This window comes from Alligator mississippiensis, chromosome 1 (assembly GCF_030867095.1).
Source record: "Alligator mississippiensis isolate rAllMis1 chromosome 1, rAllMis1, whole genome shotgun sequence".
In the NCBI taxonomy this organism is placed as follows: Eukaryota; Metazoa; Chordata; order Crocodylia; family Alligatoridae; genus Alligator; species Alligator mississippiensis.
Window position 1 is genome coordinate 183,565,473 of NC_081824.1, and position 20,883 is coordinate 183,586,355.

Below are 20,883 nucleotides of genomic sequence, written 5' to 3' on the forward strand. Positions count from 1 at the left end.
GTGCTCCTATGGGATGCTCCATGCACCCCAGCATTGCAGCATTGATGAGCCGCCTGGTACCTTGAGGTATATAGAAAAAACGTTTAAAGCTCTGTCTATGTCCGAATCACCGGATCTTTCCAAATCTCTCCAAATCAATTTGGAGGGTTCCAATTCAATTCAGAAAGATTAAAGGGTCCTCTGATTCAATTCAGATTCGGAGATTCGGCCACCGAATCGGGCCAAATCGAATCAGGGACCAAAGCTTTGCACAAGCCTAATAAAAGGCATTGCCCACAAAAATCCTTGCCTCTTAAAGACACGTGAGTAATTCTGATATTTATACTAAGGCTCTGAAGATCATAACTTATTTGAGAGATCTACTATATGGTCTTTAATATTTTCTCTTCTGCAGTAAGTGGGTTTATTTAATAGATAGAAAATAAGTACATTTTATCCTTTTGTACCTGCAGTTATGCACTTGATTTTTCCTGGAAAGTTCAACAGGAACACGCAGCTCCTTCATTTCTGGTGCATTGAGCGTTAAGTAGCCATTGTCACAGCTTACAGAAATCAGCACTAGCCGAGGCTCCTGCCGACCAGTGACCATATGTCCATCCTCTTTAATTACAAGCCAAAACCTATAGTTTAAGAAAAGGAGAGGAATATATATATATATACACTTACATCACAAATGTTACATTGTGCTTATGCCATATCATCAATGTGCAAAGAACTAGGTGCAGACATAGAGAGAGATTCCCTGCCTCATAGAGCTTATGCATTTTCTCCTGCACTGTTCAGGTTCCTGATTCCTGAAGAATCCGATTCTTCCCTCAACCCTCTTTTGTCCTTACTCAACACAGTGATGTCCCTCAGGAAAAGCTTCATTGGACAAGTAGAGAAAATGGATAGAACTGAGAATCTACAGCACAAAAGAATTTTATCAGAAGTTTCTTACTAAGGAACTTACTGCCAGATTCCATACTAAGACAACGGCATCCACACATTTAAAATATAATATACACGTATTGGGCAGGTCCAGACATGTATGGATATTTGGTTCCCTGGGGACAAGTAGCGGTGGTGCACCTTGTGCCACCACTTCTTGTCCCTGGGTAACGCTCATGCCACATGTGCTTTGGTGCGCAACAAATTGCCCTGGGTGGGGTAAGGGAAGCTGGGGCCAGCACTGGGCTGGCCCCAGCAACCTTATCTGGGGGCCTCCAGGGCTGCAGCCATGGCGATTCTGCCTCACGGAGCCTGACTGGCAGCAGAGCGTGGCTCCGGGCAGCCTGGCTCTGCTTTTCAGCAGCATGCGCTGGATGAGTGTGCATTGCTCTGTTTTTTTTTCCACAGTTTTTTTTTTGACCCCTGAATATCCAGGGGTCAAAAAAAGCCATGGATAAAAAAAACCCAGCAACCAATCCTGACACAACACAAGACATGACACCCTAAATTGCCACAGATAAAGCAGGGAAACTATGGCAGCCAACATCCTGCTTCTAGAAACAGTTGCTGTGGCCCCTGCTATACATTACATCGGGGTAGGCAACGTTTTTTGGCCAGAGTGCCGAAAAAACCACAATGTCTACCTTGGAAGGTGCTGGAGTGCTGACCTGCTGAAGCCTGGAGCAGCCTCCTGACCACGGCCAGCCCACGGAGCCCAGTTGGCTTGCAACAGGGCTTGCAGCAGGGCTTGCAGCCTCCCAGCTGCCTGCTAGGAGCAGCCTGGACTCTGTGGCTGGTAGCAGCTGCTTAGAGCCCGGGCTGGCAGTGGTGTGCCGAGCAAGATGGCCTTGCGTGCCACGCTCAGCACGCGTGCCAGGGGTTGCTGACCCCTGCATTACATATAGCATGCAATTCATTGGTTTATTCTGGACTAAATTTAGACTGGCCACATGTGCAAGGTAAGGATCACACAATTCACTGGTGAACTGTGCAATAAATTTAGACAGCCACCTAGGCAAAGTAAGCCCAGCCACACGTGCAAAGTAATTATCACACAATTCCCTGGTGAATCATGCACCAAATTTAGACCGGCCACATGTGCAAAGTAATGATCACACAATCCATTGGTGAATCATACACTAAATGTAGATTGGCCATACGTGCAAAGTGACTGTCACGCCCTAAAAAAGGACGCTAAGAAGAGCCAACCAGCTACCAAATAAGTGCTTGAAAAAAAGTGGAACAACTCTCCAGCTGGAGAGTTTCTAGCCAGCTTTCATTTGAACCTAGGGTTAGTGTTAGCGGATGGTTTGTGGGGGGAATATAGCCACCCCTCCCAACACCACCCTTGTCCAAGCCCCCCGCCTCCCCCACACTGCTGAGCCTGCCCTAGTGCAGCCCACAGCCAGCGTTCCCTCTAAGCGGCGTGGCGTGCACGGCCGCACAGGTGTGCCTGGCAGCACGGCATGAGCGCACCTGCACGGCTGCGCACACCACGCCACTTAGAAGGAACGCTACCCACAGTCCACAGCGGTGCAATGCCTTAAGGCAGCGGTTCCCAGACTCTACCAGACTGCACACGCCCAATTTAAAATGATACACCCTCAAGTACCGCCAGCGCATTTTTCAGTTCAACCTGAAGGACCACCAGCACAGCGTTGTCACAGACAGTCAGTCTAAGAAATCTGTTCACCTGCACGACTGACAGGTTGTTTGCGCACCCCTGGCGGTACCTGTACCATGGCTTGGGAACCGCTGCTTTAAGTGGGCATTGGTAAAACAAAATGAATACGTTTGGCCAGCAGATGTATAGCACAACCCCCAATTTTCTGTCTGGCCCACCTCAACCCGCCCAAGAGGTGCTCTACCCCTGTCTGAACTTGTGGCGGTGCCCCACACCCCTCCCCTGGCTGCAGAGGGGGGCACCAGTCTGAGCAGGGAGGGGGATCCCTCCCTCCCTTCCGCACGCGGCGAGCCCCCCTGGCCAGGCGCCCGGGCAGCAAACCCCGCGCACGGGGCCGGGCGGCTCCCGACGCTACCTGTCGCGCAGGTCCCCGCTGCGCAGCCCCAGCGCGGTGAGCTCGGCGCGGCGCACGGCCGACCCCCCGCACGACTTCACCGGGTACAGGAACAGCGCGGCCACGGAGCCCACCTGCTGCAGCCGCCGCCGCCGCCCGCCCCAGCGCCAGGCCAGCGCCGCGGACATGGCCAGCGCCAGCGCCAGGGCCAGTGCCGCGGCGGCCCCCACATAGGCCGCCCCGCCGACTCCGCTCATGGCCGCTGCGGCTGCAACCCGGGGCGGTCCAGCGCGCGCCCTTCCCCGGCCACCCCCGGGCCGCGCGGGGAGCCCCGCCTCGCTGGGGAAGGTGGGGGATGTGGAGAGGCCGAGGGACGCCCTCTTTGTTCCCCCCCCCCCTCCATTGATGGTTGAATTAATCTGTCAGGTTATTCCTTATCCACAGAGCTGGCTGAGCCACTAAACGCTTCTCTCAGCCCTCGGCTCGTGGTGGCTGCCCGCTGGGATCGCTAGGGTTAAGTTTTCCTCAGATGATTTGGCTCCCAGTAAGGAGAGGTGGGGGGGTGGGGAAAGAAGTTTCCTTTCCTGAGGGGTAGTTCCTTTCTGGGATAGTTACATATTGACGTGATAAACGATCCCCTTCACCTCCCCTCGAGTTGCCAAGGGGAACATTCAGAGGAGTGACATATTTACAAGCTAGGTACAAGAACATGCAAAGAAGGAGTTACATATTTACATGCTAGTTACATATTTACCCGATAAACAGTCGGCTTAGCTTGGCTCCAGTTGCCAAGGGGTAGGTGCAAAGAAGGGGTTACATTACATATTTACAGGCTAGTTACAGCAATGTGGGTTGTAGCCGTGTTGGTCTAAGGACACAGGCAGACAAGGTTCTTTGGGTCAATCCGATATCTTTTATTAGGCCAGCTCAAATAGTTGGAAAAATTCTTCTTAGCAAGCTTTCAGGTTTAAATACCCTTCATCAGGCAGAGGAAGTGTCTACAGTTGGTGTGCGCTCTTTTTCTGTTTCAAATGAGGAAGGGTATACCCGAAAGCTTGACAAAAAGAATTTTTCCAACGATGTGAGTTGCTCTAATAAAAAATACATCAGATTTGCCCAACTTACATGCACAAAAAGGAGCACGTGGCAAAACCATGTATTCAGTCAGGCTAGCAGACACCAGCCTATTTCTTTCTCACTGAGGTTCACTGAAATGTTTAATTTTCTGATGTATAAGTTGGCTATGACAAATCTCTATACTGAGCTGATACACAGGGGCAACATGAAGTAAAGGCAAAGTATGCCATCTCTTAGGAGCACTGTGCAACTCATGACACATATGTGTCTCTACTGAAGCAGGGCCCCAAGAGAACGTAATAAATCTCTGGTAGAACCCAAACCTTTCGGCATCTGTAACAGAGGATGTGGTGGATTGGCACAGACTGTCCAGGGATGGGACCCCTGAAGAAAGCCATGATGAAGACAAGGACAAGGGCAATGACAGAGATGGGCGGAGTCAACAAGAGAAGATGAGGACAGCAAAGACTGAAAGGACTGGGAAGTAGACAGGAATGTGAGGGGAGGGTTATGGGCAAGGTTGCACCATTGTGACAGGCAAGGGTGATGGGCATGCAGGATGCGGTGCGGATATTGTGACGGGAATGTGTATGGCCTTTGGCCTGTCAAGTGAGTCGTAGGAGACAGAGGTATTGTGGTATGCATAGATTTATGGCCAGGACAGAGGTAATGTGGTATACATCTATTTATTTATGTATATAGAAATAGATATTTTTTGCAAATGAAAAAAGAAGAGGATCTGATTGTTGGTGGGGAAGGATTCCTGCTTCTGTTTCCACTGAATTGTTGAGGCTCTCCCAGAGCCAGGGAAGATCCAGGGGTGGGGTGCACTGCCCCGTTTGATTCCTCCTCCATCCATAGTTTAAAACTAACTGCCTGGCCATGGCAGCAACACTTCTAGTCAGGCAGTGCTGAGGGAGTCACTTCACTTCATGGCTCATTATAATCTACCTGATATCTTCTAAACTCTTCATTTCATAGGTATTAATAACACTTTCTTCTTTTTCATGGTCTTGATGTCCCACCAATCAGGTTATCCTTTGTTCTGAAATTCTGCTGTCTGTTCACTGCTCCTGTTCATGAATCTCCTATTTCACAGCCCTGTATACTGTGTTTAACTCATTCCAATTAAGTTATATTTGTTTTTGCTTCAATCGTAAAATGAAAAATGCAGCCTTAGGCCCCTAACCTATTAGTAAAACTTCTAGTTTATTTTTAACTGGAGAAAAATATGCATTGTTTTATATGTGATGATGCAACTCATCATCTGCACTCCCCCTTTCAAAATTCTAGATCTGCCCATGCCTGGAGCCCACTTTATTCCAATCTCTCCATCTACTGCTTCCCTAACTGGATTCCTTCTCCTTGTTTTCTCTCTCCAGGCATTAGCAAAGACAATTTTTCCAAACTTTCTGTTTTCTAGGAGACATGACTAGAAGCAACAACCTTGTAGTCTCCTGTGCCATTCACCCATGCGTCTTGTCTGTATGGGTTTTTCTGGTTTCACCGTTGCTTGAGGAAGAGACAGTTTGTTACTGGGTCAGATCTTGGAAGGTTCCCCAGGGGGTCTTGTCTGCCATGTCTTGCTAGAATGAATTATTTTGATTGGGAGGAAGATAGTTTGTCCCGCCTTTCCTGGTGCCTTCCTTCAGTCTTCCCAAATAGTCTTCCTGCTTGGGGCTCCGCCTCCCCTACACCCCACCTAATGCCAACCAAAGATGTTGTTTTGGGTTTGCTAGTTCTGTTACAGTATAGACTCTGGTGTTCTGGCCTTCTGAATTTATGTCGGTTGGATTTGGATGTTATCTCATCTGAGTTTCCCCCTGACTGTATTTGGTCCCACCTAAGTGTCTTTCTGACCCTGGGTTACCTTGCTTCCCAGCATCTCTCTCTCTCTCTCGGCTCTATACTTACCACGGCTAAGATGTCCATCTCTCCTTGTCCCTTCAGGTCTCGTCTGGATCCAATCTGGGTGGGAGATATTTGGAGTCCACGGTGTTTCTTCAGGTAAGTCACTGACCCTTGTATGGCTCTGTTTATCTTTGAAGGCCCCTTCCTGGGGCAACCACCATGTCCCTTCAGTGGGGCTCTGTTCTGCTCCAGGCCATTCTGGGCCTGTTGGGGAACTCACTTTCCATCCCCCGAGCTGCTCTTCCACTGGGCCTTTTATCCCAGTCCCAGGGGGCCGGCCGGCAAATTGGCACCGGCATGCTGCCATAAAGCATGCCCACACCAATGCGGGAGCTGGCCCTGGCTCCTCCCAGCTCCGCTGTTCCCTTCTCTCTTTTTCTTTTAGTGCTGTGTTTTTCCCTGCCGCAGTTTCACTTTCACCGTGCTTCTGTTCCAGCATGGCATTCCGCCGGCTCTGCTCCTCACCTGGTCGAGATAAGTCTTTCCTTGTGGCTCTATGCCTGTCACAAACCTCAAAACGCAGAAAAAGGAAATTAGACTGGAGATTAGAAGGAACTTTCTGACCATGAGAGCGGTCAAAACAGGTTGGGGAGCCATTGGAACAGGCTACTTAGAGAAACTGTAGAATCACCATCCTTGGAAGTTTTGATGAACAGGTTGGACAGACACTTGGCTGGGATGGTTTAGTCAAGAAGGATCCTACCTTGAGCAATGAGTGAGGTCCCTTCTAGCTCTACTTTCCTATGATCCTATTTTGCTATTGAATGCTTCTGTTACCACGTGACACTTTATTTGCTCACATTGTACTTTCATTGCCCAGCAAGCCCCTGCCTCAGGACTGTATGCATTGCCTCAGTAATCAGATCCACAAGTCAATATCCAGAAATATGGTCAGTATAGTGATTCAGTTATATGACCAGGCTTCTAACAGAAATGTAGTCTGTGCATCTACCACAGCTGATACTTCTCTCCGTAAGCCACTTGACAGACAGGCATGTATACCTCCCCTGCTGAACTCTTGTTCATGGCATATCATAGACAAGCAAAAAAAAATGCTGACAATTTGTTTGGACTATCCAAAAGCCTTTGGCAAAGGCCTTTTAAAAAGCCATTAGATGGGATGGGAGAAACAAAGAATGCTGGCCAGGAGACAGAAAACAAGAGCATGAATATCAATTCTCAATTTTCAACCTGACAAAATATGAATAGTGGGTCGCATAATCCTATACATGATTATTAACATATATTTTATTAGGACCATCATTCACTAAATTAATCTAAACTAATGTTTATGAGGGGGTGGGGAAAGAGTGACCAGGGATCAGATCTGCAAATAAAACAAACCTATTCAGATTAATTATGAGTTTTGTACAAAACTTCAGAGGGGCCCAACCAAGCTAGTGATAGCAGATTAAATTCATTGTTAACAAATTTAGGATACTGCATATTGAAAGGAATTATCTGCATGATTCATGGAGATAATTTCTTATTGTAAATGTTTAGGAAAAAGAAGTGAGCATTACTTTGCAGAGCTCAATCAAAATTTCCGCTCAAGAAGCAGCATCAGTAAAAAAAAGTATGGACTAGAAAATACTGAACATGTTATGCCTTTTATATGTAATTGTTTTTAGTTCTAAGCATCTCGAGCATTTTGGTAGGTTGGTTTGTTTTTAATAGAAATGTGAATTCAGGCACTTAAACTTTCTGAGGTGCTTAGAACAACTGTCTTCTCCTCAAAAACAATGAGCGTTCTGGAGGTTCCAGTGAAGTTCTATCCTGAGGCACAGAACACATCAAAAATCCTTCCCATCACACATGCACCCACAAAAATCAATTTTTACCTGGAAGAGGTTAAACTATTCCCACCTGAAAATATATGGCAAACAGAAGAAAAAGGCCAGAACTGAAGATTTTACAAATTGTTCCTAAATCCTCATAAATGGTTTCTTCAAGACGTTAAATAAGAATTATCACTTATGAATTCACAACACTGATATCATTTATGTATTTTTTCCAAGGATAATCAAATATACTTTGATGGACATATTAAAATTGGTATGAATGTGGCACTGCTATGTAAGTGCTCAGATGGTATTGCCACTACATGAGGGAACTGAGAAAGTTTGACTGGCTCAGACATGATATCAGGGGTACGACCTCAATGCGGACACAAAAGGCTTGACCCTAAGAGTGTCACAATCCAGCTGATCAGAAGCAGACAATGTCAGGAACAGAAAAAGTTCAAAGTCCAGGGGATCAGGAGCAAGAAGATCAGGATGCCAAGGTTTGATATAAGTCGCCACCTAGCTAGAGCCAAAAAGGTGAAGCCAGATCTGAACCAGAGGTGTTTGCCAAGTGGTCAGCAGCAGCCAGCTGTAAAAGACTAGGACATGGGCAACTGCAAAGTCAAGAACCACGAACCAGAGGAATCAACTAGCAGGAACCAGAAAACAAAGAACAAGGACTCAGTCATCCAAAACTAAACAGAATATCTGTCCTGTTGATTAACTTGCTGAGCAGAAAAACTTGCTGCTTGTAAACTGGGAGGTACAACCATGCAGGGCAGTGGGACCAGGTGAAAGTAGTTAGCCCACTGGCTGCCAGCCCCACTAAGGTAACTAGGGCCAGCTGGGAGTAATTTTTCCTGCCTGTTGCCCTGACTCCTGATACAAAGTATGTGGGAGGTCATGTTTCCATAATGGGAATTTGATTGAATTATAAGTAAGATTTTAAAACTGATCCACATTTACTTGATTTGGACTCTAAATGAAATCTGGATTAGGTTGAGATTCAGATCCAAAATTCAGAAATGTTCAGATTAAGGAGCTGATTTGGCTCAATTCTACTTCAGTTGCCACCTGAAGCGACAGCAAACTCATGTTAATGAGTTTCTGCCCCAAATCCTGTAGGTTTTTCATTGCCCACCCCAAAACCTACGGGTGCTGTGAAAAACAAAGTATATTTTAGCTGTAAAGTATAAGTAAACCATGTTGCATGTCCTGTTCTCTTTTCTGATATTCCAGATCAAGAGATTATGTCTCTAGACCAGGACATAGAAAGAGGGCCAGAAAGGCCTTGGGGATGGTTGGACAGTTTTGTGTCTGAGGAATTCTGCCTCTGAGTATGGATTCCTTCCCTTGAATTCTCCAATGGGCAAAATCAGATCCAATACACATTGAAAGATTTTTTTAACACCTTCAACTACAGGACACAGCACTTCCTCATTTTAATCTTATGTTACTATATCTGTACATCTGTATGCTTTTACTTTCAGCCTTTACAGCACCAAGTCCTGTGAGATACCATCGAGGAATTTTCATTTTATTTGAAGGCACTAATTAAAAAGAAAAAGAGGGTCATAGGAACATCCCTGTCTGGTAGGAGAGAAGTGCAAACAACATCTTTGGACATCCAGAGAATAAAAACTACTTTTACTTTTAAGACATATGACATCATAATACACACTATAGGCCATGATGACAGATGCTTCTGACATCACAAAGAGACTCCTAGCAACAGATGACAGCTGCCTCACAGGGACAGGTGTCTTTGACTGGTAAAGCAAGAGTAGCATCTGTTGTATCCTTCTAGTTCCTCAGTGTAAACTCTCCAGGATCCTCTGTAGCTCAGGATCTCCAGGCTTAGCTTGAAAGAACTCAGGTCCCAGAGACCAGAAGACAAAAGAAAGGTCCAATACTTGGCTGAGATCATTTCAGAGGCATTCTGACAGGATGGGTGACTGGAAGAGCTACATCAACACCATCCTCAAGGACAAGAACATTGAAGATGTAGCTATTGTGGGGCATTCGGACAACAAGTCTGTGTGGGCTTCCAAGCCAGGAGGTGTGCTTGCTGCCATCTCACCTCAGGAAGTGGGGGTGATCACAGGTCAGGACAGGAAAACATTCCTGCAGACTGGGATTACAATAGCTGGCAAGAAGTGCAGTGTGATCCGTGACAACCTGTTGGTGGACAAAGATGCTGTGATGGATGCCAGAACCAAAGGGGGGGACAGCATGTCCATCTGTATTGGCAAGACCCCCAAAGCCTTAGTCTTCCTCATGGGTAAAAAGGGAATCCATGGAGGAGCCCTTAACAAGAAGGTGCACGAGATGATTACAAGCATGAAAAACCAAGGTAGCTAATGCAAGAGACACCATCTTCCTGGGCAGAAAGTACAGTGAAAATCTCATTGCTTTAAAAGAAAGGGAAAAAAATCCTGATTTCACTTAACCATTTCTTTGTCTCTTTTTTAGGGGTGGAGGAAGTTTGTTGTTTTACTAACAATCTGCCTGTCTCTTTGGGAGAGGACTGAGCAATATTTACTGTTCCCATAAGACTTAACATTAACCCAGCTGTCTCTGAGCCATCTTGACTGAGGGTTTATCTTTTCCTTGACCAGCCCCACTTTCCCTCAGCTTCAGCTGATCCACTATTATTTTGAGACCCTTGCCCTGTTGCCCTAAATTTATAATTCAGGAGGTTTGAGAGCTCCTACAAACAGTATTAAAAATAAGGTTAAGCAGGGACATTGGGAATACTCAATACTTTTATGCTATTCCATTAGCCAATCAATGAAATAAATTATATCATTTTCTTTCATTATAGAATTTTATTAATCATTTACTATCCATATTAGTCACAGAGGATTTGTTAAGGGCAGAACATAGGTAATCTATATATTGTGTAAACCTAGAAGAGTTGGCTGCAAAACTCTGCACCTCTGCTACATGTGCTATGTAAATGATAATGACCATAATTTGTTACATAGGGAGAGTATCACTGGGACAAGACTGGTTAACTAGGAATTTGAACTATTCCAGGACATTAGGCAGCCTCTTGCTACCAGGCCTGTTGACTGTTTGGAAGTCTGTGGCAACAAACAGACATCATATTTGTCCCAGGATATAGCATCTTATCCCAGGACAAAGTGCAGTCATGCAGTCTTCCATGACCATCTTGAAGTTTGTCTGAACAGATGGCCCAGGATAGCATCATTGAATCAATTGCAGAAAAAAGATAATGCATTCAGCAGCTTACAGCTGACAGGTAACGTTTGTACCTGCCAATCTCGAGACATTTCAGTTCCAGGACAAATACATTTGTTCCTGGCCTGTATGTGGTTTCCAGAGATTTTGTCTTTCACCTGCACACTTCCTAAAATACTTTAATGACTCTACCTTCTACAGTAATTTTGGAGGGTAATTTGGATTTTTTCAGCCCTCAATATTCTTTTTCCAGTCCCTGGCACAGAGGGGAGAAGATGGAGCTGCTCATTCCTCATTCAAACTTTTCTTTCCCATGACAAGTGTCCTCAAGATCTTTGACCTTGTGTCATCTCAATTATTTGACTCTTTCACACACTACTACCATTGCATCCACTGTTACTGTGATAGGAATAGGACATTAGGCAGCCTTCTGCTACCAGGCCTGTTGGCTGACTGGAAGTCTGTGGCTACAAGCAAACATCACTTTTGTCTGGAGACAAAGTATTTTATCCCAGGACAAAGTGTTGTACTAAATGCTGCAGCACTAATTCCTCCCCAACACAGGTCTGGTGTGCAGGGGAAACTAGTCAGAACAGCACTTCTCTCTTAGTTGTTTTCTCACATTCCCCTTGTTCACACCTCAGTGGCCATCATGAGGGGAAGCAGAATGACTGGGAATCAATAAGCAGAAACCAGAAAACTAAGAGCAAGGACTCAGCCATCCAAAGCTAGACAGAGTCACTGTCCTGTTGAATAGCACTAGGAGGAGATAGGGGATGAAAGAAAGGAAGAGGATAGAAAGGGCAACTCTTTGGACACTAGATGCTATCCTTATTTTCTTTCTGCCAGGCTGGCAGTTACAGGGTCTTGCAAGACAGGCAGGGCACTGCACTGCAAAGTTATTGAACAGACGCCAAACCATTACCACAAGTCTCCAGCACATTGCTCGGCAAACAGTAGTTGAGGTACTTGTAGACCTGAGTACAGTATACGCTCCATGCCTCAAAGCCGTGCCACCCATAACATCAGGCAACCCCAAACTCAGTACCCTGCACTCCCTATTCTGTCAAGAAATTCCATCCTACAATGGCAACCCATCTTTCTTCCATGCTGCCCATCAGATGACTCAGCTTTCTAAATCTCTCTTGAAGAACATGAGGGTATCTCATGCAAAAAGACTTACAACACATACAAAGTACAAAAAATCCCACAGGCTCTTTGAGGAGTATTAACCTAATTTAATATGAAGTAATATTCTGTAATTAAATGAAGACCAGATAACAATCCCTATTATGCAACCACACCCATGAGAACAGAGTAAGAGTACCAAGGAAACCACTCTTCTAACATGTTAGCAAACGCTCAACAAATCTACAATACAGATATAGTCAACAAAGGTTTTTCCCAAAAGGGGAATGCTAATGACCAGCAATCAAAACAAATTAACGTAAGTACCAGTGGAAAGAAAAGTACACATGCACAAACACAAACACAAAGACAGTCCCTTTCCCCCATTCCTTGACATTACAAGCAACTGACATGACACTAATTATTATCCTGGTGAAAAAAAATTAGGAAAATACATCTCTGTGTGCTGAAAACTGCCACTTCTTTTCATGAGCTTGAAGCAATGAGCCAACATTATCTGTTAGGCACTGGCAGTGTCTTTTTCATTGTGCAAATCACAAAGATAGAGTCCCTGCCCTGCAAAGCTTGAAGTATAAAAGACACAGAGGACTAGGAGAAAAATAACTCCAGAATTTATTGTTGTTTTCCACTAACATAACTGTGTTGGGGGGAAGGGTAAAGAGCACCGATTTAGAAGGGCATCTTGCATAGTGGTAGCAGCTGCTGCAGTGCAGGAGACCACAGCATCGACAGAAGCAGCTTGGCATGCCACCCATACACGTGTGGTATGTGCGCACACACACATGCACATATGCATGCACACACATGCGTGCACACACACACACACACAGTTTTCTGGCACTCGGCATCCCTACACACCTGAGCTCCTGACCATTGCATTAAAAATGCTTTATCATAATGAGAATTTGAAGGAGTAACATGCTGGTTTGTGCTGGACATTTTAACAATGCTGTGCATAAAAATGGCAGTAGCTGTCTGGTGCAATGGGATAAAAAAGTGTTGCTCTACATCTTAAGATACATGAAGTCCTTCATAAGGGACAGTGATCTGAGTAAAGACACTGTCCATATCATAGGCCAGCATCAGTACATGTGGAATTAATTGAGAGAATGAATCTGAATCCACCAAGCTCCAAGTTCCCAAATCCTTCAACTCTGAGCTAAAGGAGCCTGTGTATAACTGAACTCATCTGACTGTGTTACATTTAACCCAGACTTTCTCATGAATTCTGTAGCATGGTGGAACTAAAGGAAAAACAATGGGAGCAAGGAAAATAATGGCTTCCACATAATCACCCTCCTCCTGCTGTGTTGTGACAAATCCAGAAATCACTTATTAGAAATGGCTGCAAGGAATATAAAGATTACTAAGCATTTGATTGCGTACATTAAAATACCTCCAGTAGCTAAACAGGCATCTGTTTTTGCCTCATTTTCAGGTATGCCTGTGTAGCAATGCCATCCATCAGCCCACTACATTAATTCTGTCTGAGACAAAGAGATTCGCACAAACACATACAGAAAAACTGATTTAGTTACAGGAAAAAAAAACATAGCTGCAGTTTGCTGGATTTCTCAGACAGGCAGAGCAGGTCCCAAGACCTCTAGCTAAATTAACCCTACACTTTTCCTTACATAATGGCTTATAACATTAACCATTTTGAATGAAACTCTCCATACTAGGTGTCCCTCAAACTGAGCTTTTGAAGAAGATTTCTGTTAAAATGGCTCGAGAATGACCACAGAAGCCAGGGCAGCAGATATCTGAAACATAAGTCTCTCTCTCTCTCTCTCTCTGTCTGGCTCCACTTCAGAAGAAGTTCACTGGGAAAATTCAGATTGGTGTGTCCTAGAGTATCTTCACAAAATCTCTTGAGTCATGGTTTTGCAGCAGGGAGCCTGGCAGGCTTGAAAGACCATGCTTTAACTAAGGTCTCAAGATCCAAGTTCCTGGGTCACATGAGTCTGGAAGATCTGAGAACACTGAGAAACAGACTCTCAGAGCTTTGAGGCTCCTTGTCAGGGAACCTGGAGACCCCAGTGCTCTCAGAACAGGTGATCTGTGTTTTATGACACAAAGCTGGCAGCCTGGAAGCTCTGGCTAGCCATAAATAGAGTCATATATTAGCGGCAAGGGCTCCTGGTGTTTTAGGATCCTGGTGAGAAAGTGGAAGGTCAGAAGTCTCAGGCTCCCAGGGTCTGCAGTTTTGGAGTAGCCGTCCCATGAGGGATCTCTTTTCCAGAGCAGCCCTGGGCTAATATCCAGTCTAGCCTATTAAGATCCAGGGCAGGATAGGCCCAGGCTCTAAGATCTAAACTCTTGGGTCTATCCCACCTCCAACATCCCACCGTCAGGGATCTACATGTTTTTCAGCATGACCTGAGGCAGAGGAGATAAGAATTACATACACACTCAAAAGTCAAATCCTTCCTTCTAAACACAGTACAAATAACATATTTAAAAGAAATCAGAACTTGTGGTTCCAGTGATATCTTTTATTATTAGACGAGCTAGAATTTTTCAAAAAAAATTCTTTGCAAAAACCTAGTTGGTCTAATAAAAGAGATCACCTCTACCATGAGTTCTGATTCCTTTTGCCTCTAGACCAATACGGCTACAACCTGGATATTTGAAAGATTTATTTAAAAGGAGTAAAGGTGGCAAAAGCACTACTGCTTCCATTTCTACAAGGAAACAAATGAGTTTGGTGAGTCACACACTTGAACTGAACTCAGTGAAATAAATGTGGAGAAGAATTCTTGGGTGAATAATTGGTGATTATAGGCTTAGAATAGGGTCATTAATAATGTAGGTCTCCTAATGGAAAACACTTCTGCAAAGCAGTAGGATAATGGTTTTCTTTCCTGAGGAGCTGTCTTTATAAGGAATCACTTATGCCGATTTGCTGGTTTCTTTATTTTATTAGAATAAAAGGCAGATCGTTTGGTATGTGGCCTTATTCATTATCCATCAGTTTAGCAAGATTCTAGCCTCATAAAGAGTGTCTTTTTAGTTTGACCAGCATTAAACAGGTCCCGTTAAGGTGCAGCCATCAAGACAGTACAACTTTGATTATTCTAAACTAATATCCAGTCCCACATTAGCTGACATTGTGCCTTTTTCTCTGACTCCTATTAATTATATTGAAAATGTCCTCTATTTCCTGTAACCCCAGTTAGCCAAATGTGTCACTGAAGGAGATGGAAAAATTAAAGCAGGGATGTGCACACTCAGGGAAAGTTGACAAGGTCAATGACAAAGCTTTTGGCTAGCAGACATCTCATTTTGCAGTACAAGGACAAGTCACCTTTGTAGAAAATAGTTTAGCACTTTCCTAAATGTTGAATGAGGCCTACCAGAGGTAGGAAAAATCCCAGTTTAAGCTGTGCATAGTCAGTAGAAACTGCTACCCTCTCTCCCTTGTTCTAGCTAATTAATCAGGAAGGGCTTGCTTTCTGAGCACTTCAAATATAGGAACCAAGTAGAACACCAAGATACACATAATAGAGACGTGTTAGTCCTGGGGTCCTGGATGGATCCAGAGTAGCAAATTATACTCTGTGAACCTGAATTCCTCCTTGCACTTCAAATCACGCATCATGTTGTGCACTAAGCCTACTGTAACTGTGAACGCAACCATGGAAAGCAGGTGAAAGTTTTGTAAAATGTTATAATAACCAGCAACAATTAATTTAAAAAAGAAGGCTACACAAAAGATCAAAAAAAAAAGTCTACTTATATCACCCATCTGATTCCACACAAGAGGATTATGGGACCATAAATCAATTAACCAAAACTGTCATGTTGGAAATTAGGCCTAAATGGTAAGTGAAATCAGGGGCTTGTCTGCTTCACAAGATTGTCAAGCTTCAAAGAGAAAGACTTTGGGGACCGAATGGTGGACCAGAGGAAAGTTTGGCCAGGTTCTGTTTACACCAGAGACTGTCCTCTATTAATGATATGTAGTCTTCAGACACATGAGTGAGGATACCTGCCCCCTCACTGCCAGAGTAACAAACATCCTAACTTGATGCTAGTAGATCCTATGTTTTTCCTCCTCTGACTCCCCAACTATCTTCTTCCTCTCCTCTCTCTCAGCTTTCCACTCAGTTCTAAGATATGCTGCATTGCACTGCACATCACAACAGGATGACACAGCCCGCCTAACCCTGCCCAGATGACGTTGTAGCCCGAGAAAGCAAGCCAAGGTGCAGGGCTGTCATTGCAATATAGTGTCTGTTTGTGGCTGATGAGACATCGTGTATCCTGCGAACATAACAAAAACTGTATTACATCTACCTTTACTGTCCTCCCTATATGCCTGTTTTATCAAAAGCAGAAAAATAACCAGCATTCTCACAGCAACTCAAGTTCCAGAAACAGAACTAACCTTTCATCTACCATAAAGATTGTTTGACAGAATAAGAAATGAACAAGCTAACTTCTCTCTAGCTAAGGGATTTTGAATAGGCTGCTTTGCATGACCAAAATAGTTTATTTTCTTCAAAGTGGTTTATTTTGGTTTTGATTCTTTTTCTCACACAACCTAATCAATACATTTCTGACTTTAGCGCTCATCTTTTTTGTTCATCTGTCATGTAACTATGCAGGCTCCTGAATTGGAAACCATGAACCTAGTTTAACTGTTTAGTGACACATCTGGGTCATGTTAACCACCATGTACTCTGTGGGCCCATTTATTCCATGTAAATTAATATAACCCTACTGCATCTCTCTTCCCTGCAGTGAAGCTTTAATTTATTCATGTTCTTAAAGCCCCACTACATCCTGGGATTAAAGTGCAATGCATTTTTTTAATGCTTAAAAAAAAATTAAGACTTCTGGCAACACTTCTGCCAAAAAATGAACAACTGATTTAAAACAACTGGAAGTTTGACATAGAGAGTTCAAACAGATAAAAATTGCTGATATGAAGAGAAACAATCCAGTGCAACAGTTTGATATAGATTCTGAACAAGGGCTCAATCATAACATACTACCTTCCTGGTCTCCCTAGTCAGGAAACAGCAGCAGAATTGTATTTGAGATAGCAAATCCCAGCCTCAGGGAGGCACCTCAAAACAATGAACATTGCTAAATTAGCATGGGATTGTTGAGTTATTCCCACCAGATGGCAGTCAAGGACAAATGCCTTTAGGTTAGGGTTACTGGACCTAGTGAATCCTAAATGCAAAGACCAAACAATGTTCTCAATCTGCTAATGCAGCTTTCATTTAGATATTTGCATGTTGTTCACAATGATCAAAGGCCCTGCATTATTCTAAGTGCCTGTGTTGGAAGCCAATGGCTGGAAGTGGTTTTGGTATCTGTTTTCTTAAGCTTTGCCATCAAGAACAGAAATCACATTTGTAGTTATAAGGGTATGATGGCAGAAGATGAGTTCTCATGACCACAGAAGCAATGCTATCTATCTATCATGAATAGGAGTTCCAGTTAGAATCCTCTTCCCAAACATGCCTGGCTACAAAATTTTAACATGTACAAATGAGAAATTGCTTCAACAAATATTCTTCCTTCTGGATTGAAAGCATTTTAAATCCTTGCATCTCTTCATTAAATATGCATACCCCTTAGAGCCCCTAGTGCTGTTGGGGAGGGGACAAGGGGAGGGGCAAGGCAGGCTTTGAACAGGTGCCTGCAGAAGCCTATGGACTGTAGCACTAATCTTATCTGAAAAAGGGAAAGATGGTACAGTATATCATAAAGTGGGACTTGGGAACTGAAACAGAAAAAGAGATAACTTAATTTTCTAGAGACAGACACAAGTCATCTTCAGCTTTGCAGTTTGCGCAGATAGGCAGAGGGTCTCTAAAAGGTTATTCCTTATCTAAGTGAACTCTAGACCGTAATTAGTGAAGCTTGGTAAACAGCTGATAAAGTTTCATGTCCCAGTGTCACAAGGCCCTTCCTCAGATAGAGCACTCCTAAACATATGGTGCAATAAAATACTTCTCTGCATTAGGTTTGGTAGGTGAAAGCACTTATAATCATAAGTCCTTTAATCTTTCATAAGAATTTTATGACTAGTTTTAGTAGCAATTAAATTGTTATGACCAGAAGAGCAGGACTAGGCAGGTATTACTTTGTTCAGTGATACAGGATTTGTACCTAACACTGAAAGGACGTTAATTGAAAGGGACAGAATAAGGAAGAAAAGGGTTGTGCCCTTTAATTCCTTAAGACAAACCTTAAAAAAAAACTTAAAAAAATTAACAGTATTAGATTGTGTCTGCCCTGTTCCACCTGCAGTAATCCATGGTGACTACAGAATTAGTGGGATTGACCTCACAAGAACTCAAGCCTCAAGCAATTGAGAGGGGATGGAATTCAGGACTGAACAGGACTTCTTTGGTCACTGAGTTCAGGCCTCTGCTGAAGTCGACAACCTTCTCATGTAATGCCATCCCTAAACTTACCAAGGTCCTCCCCAACTCCTATTGGGAAGCTGTTCTAGAAGCTTACACCACTGAGACCTAGAAACCTTGTCCTAATTTCCATCCTAAATTTATTTGTGGCCAGTTTATACCCTTTTTGCACTGTGCCAACTTTGCCTTTTAGCAGCTCTTCTCCCTTACTTTTGTTTCCTCTTACATATTTATAGACGGAAATTATATTTCCTTAGTTTTCATTTTGCTAAGTTAAACAAGCTAATCTTGTGTCCTCTAGCAAAACAAATTCTCCATTCCCCTGACCTTTCTAGTAGTTCTTCTTTACCCGTTTCAGTGTAAATTCATTTTCTTAAAGATCTTCCAGATGAGGTCTAACCAACGCCTTGAAGCATGAATATTCCCTACCTGTACCAAACCTCCTCAGGAAATGCCTTACTTGATATATTCAAGGATCACATTTACCTTGTGACTGACATCATCACATCCTGTGATTGAACATTATGCTTCTCCTTTTCTGTCATTTTCCAGCATACAGCAGAAATTCTTATTAGCTTCTAAGTGCATGACTTCACAATCTGTACTATCAAATTTCAACCCGTTTGTACTACTCTATTCCTCAAGGTCATCCAGTTCTTCCTGTATCATATTCCAAGGCTCCTAGACAATGCCTCCAAATTTGGCCATCAGATTTTATTAGCATACTTCTACATTTTCTGCAAAGGTAATTAATGAAAATAAGATTGATTCTAAAACTGATCATTGAAGAACTCCATTAGTAACCTTTCCAGCCTTCTGCATAACCCCTGTGATGTCCCCTTTAGCCAGCTCCTTACCTTTTTTTTTCTACAGTTTCACTACTCAGCCCTAATGTTACAAATAATTCCCAAATAGCACCTCATCATATGGTTAAAATTTCCCTTGACTGACAACCCCTTCTCTCTCACATTTCTCTTAAGTAGAAATTGATATATGTCCTCAAAGAAAAGCATCAGGTCAGTCTGGCATCATCTATCTTTGGTAAGCCCTAATTCCATTTTATCCCATTCTTCATAGCTTTAATTTTTCTTTTCTTCAAAGTTTGTTCTAAATTATGCCCGACCAGCAGATCTGTAGTTGTCTGGATCTCTCTCTCTATCTTTCTCATTTCCTCGATCTAGGTTTTACATTTGCTGTTTTCCAGTCACACAGTACCATTCCCAACTTGAGAGATTTAATAAAAATCCTTGTTACCAGACCTGTGACTTCATGTTATCCTTTCGGAATTCTGGGGTAGAGAATATCTAGTTCCTTTTCCCTGAGCACATTAAGCCCTGTGTTTTGCTTCTAACTCAGCTGCAGTAATTTCATTTCCATACCCTCATTTCTATTAGCCATCCTACCCTATATACTCATGTTCAACATCACTGCCCTTACTAAAAATGAGGTAAAGTATTCATTTAGTTGTGGGTTATATTCAGATCTTTAATCTGTACTCTATACTAACTGCATAGTGGCCACACTTTTCTTGTTCTCTTTTTATTGACTAAAAGCTTTTACTGTTCATTTAAACCACCTTTGAAAAGCTGAATTATCTTTTGATATATGTCACTTCACCCCCACACTTCTTGACCTCTAGACAAGTTTTCTCTCCTGATCAATCCCTTTTCCTATTCCTCATAGGTTTCCATCCAATACCTTTTGGAGGTGTTCTTCAATCAGTTTGGTCTGGGGCCCTTCTGTGTAAGTTTTTTCCCCCTTCCTTTAGTATAAAAAGTTCCAAATAGCATTTGCAACTTTAAAATTAAAGTGGTTCCAAGTCAATTCCACGCTCAAGTTCTTACACTCTTTGTTACAGCTACTACACAAGGTAGTCTCCCTAATCTCTCAAAACTGACTTTTCAATATCAAAACCTTTCGTTCCAAACTTATTTTTATTTTTTCCATTGTTAAAATTAGTAAGCACGTGATCACTTGACTCAAGACTATTTCCTACAACCATTATTTTCTCCTACAATGTCCTCAAAAATTACCAAAACCAAGACCAAAGCGATGTTACCTCTTGTTTCAGTGACTACACCTCCTATTGACAACAGCTGGAGCCATGTGCACTTTGCAGTAACTAAAATTAGCCTCACTTAATTTCACCATGTGCTGTAGGCATGCTGGTGTAACATAGCACAAAGAAAGACATAAAATGCAATCAGAAGTGGTTCCAGATGCTTTAGAATGAGGCCTGAATTCATGAGCACCAAAGTGAAAAAAAAGAAAAAAAAGTTATTGATGAGAAACCCTGATAGACGACAAAAATTTGGAAAAAACAGCAAATGTGAGTGAGTTGATTTAAGAGAAAAACATTCTTAACATGAAACACTGACAACTTAATGGCAGCAGTATCAGTTGTTTGTTTATCTTCCTCTCCCC

General features: G+C 43.2%; 2 protein-coding genes across 4 annotated transcripts in view; one reads left to right on the top strand and one right to left on the bottom strand.

Annotated features, from left to right (window-relative positions):
• MTARC2 (mitochondrial amidoxime reducing component 2) overlaps positions 1-3,220 on the bottom strand; it is a 25,982-nt gene extending 22,762 nt beyond the window's left edge. The window contains exons 1-2 of the mRNA XM_059717741.1: positions 2,970-3,220; positions 447-620 (exon numbers count right to left, since the gene is read on the bottom strand). Coding sequence (XP_059573724.1) covers positions 447-620; positions 2,970-3,205 — 410 coding nt within the window. The 5' untranslated portion in view covers positions 3,206-3,220. The remainder of the gene's footprint in view (positions 1-446; positions 621-2,969) is intronic.
• On the top strand, positions 2,550-10,169 carry PFN3 (profilin 3). 3 transcript variants are annotated; one of them, XM_059717743.1, is made up of 3 exons: positions 2,550-2,638; positions 5,976-6,032; positions 6,322-10,169. In XM_059717743.1, the coding sequence occupies exon 3, from the start codon at positions 9,668-9,670 to the stop codon at positions 10,079-10,081; it is 414 nt and encodes a 137-aa protein (XP_059573726.1). In that variant the 5' UTR covers positions 2,550-2,638; positions 5,976-6,032; positions 6,322-9,667; the 3' UTR covers positions 10,082-10,169. The 3 variants fall into 3 exon arrangements, with proteins under 3 accessions (XP_059573726.1, XP_059573727.1, XP_006277451.1); XM_059717744.1 differs by having other exon boundaries at positions 6,373-10,169; XM_006277389.4 differs by having other exon boundaries at positions 9,211-10,169.
• Positions 10,170-20,883: the final 10,714 nt, after the last annotated feature.

Coding starts and splice junctions, on each gene's coding strand:
- PFN3 (XM_059717743.1), top strand. CDS start 9,668: ATGGGTGACTGGAAGAGCTACATCAACACCATCCTCAAGGACAAGAAC.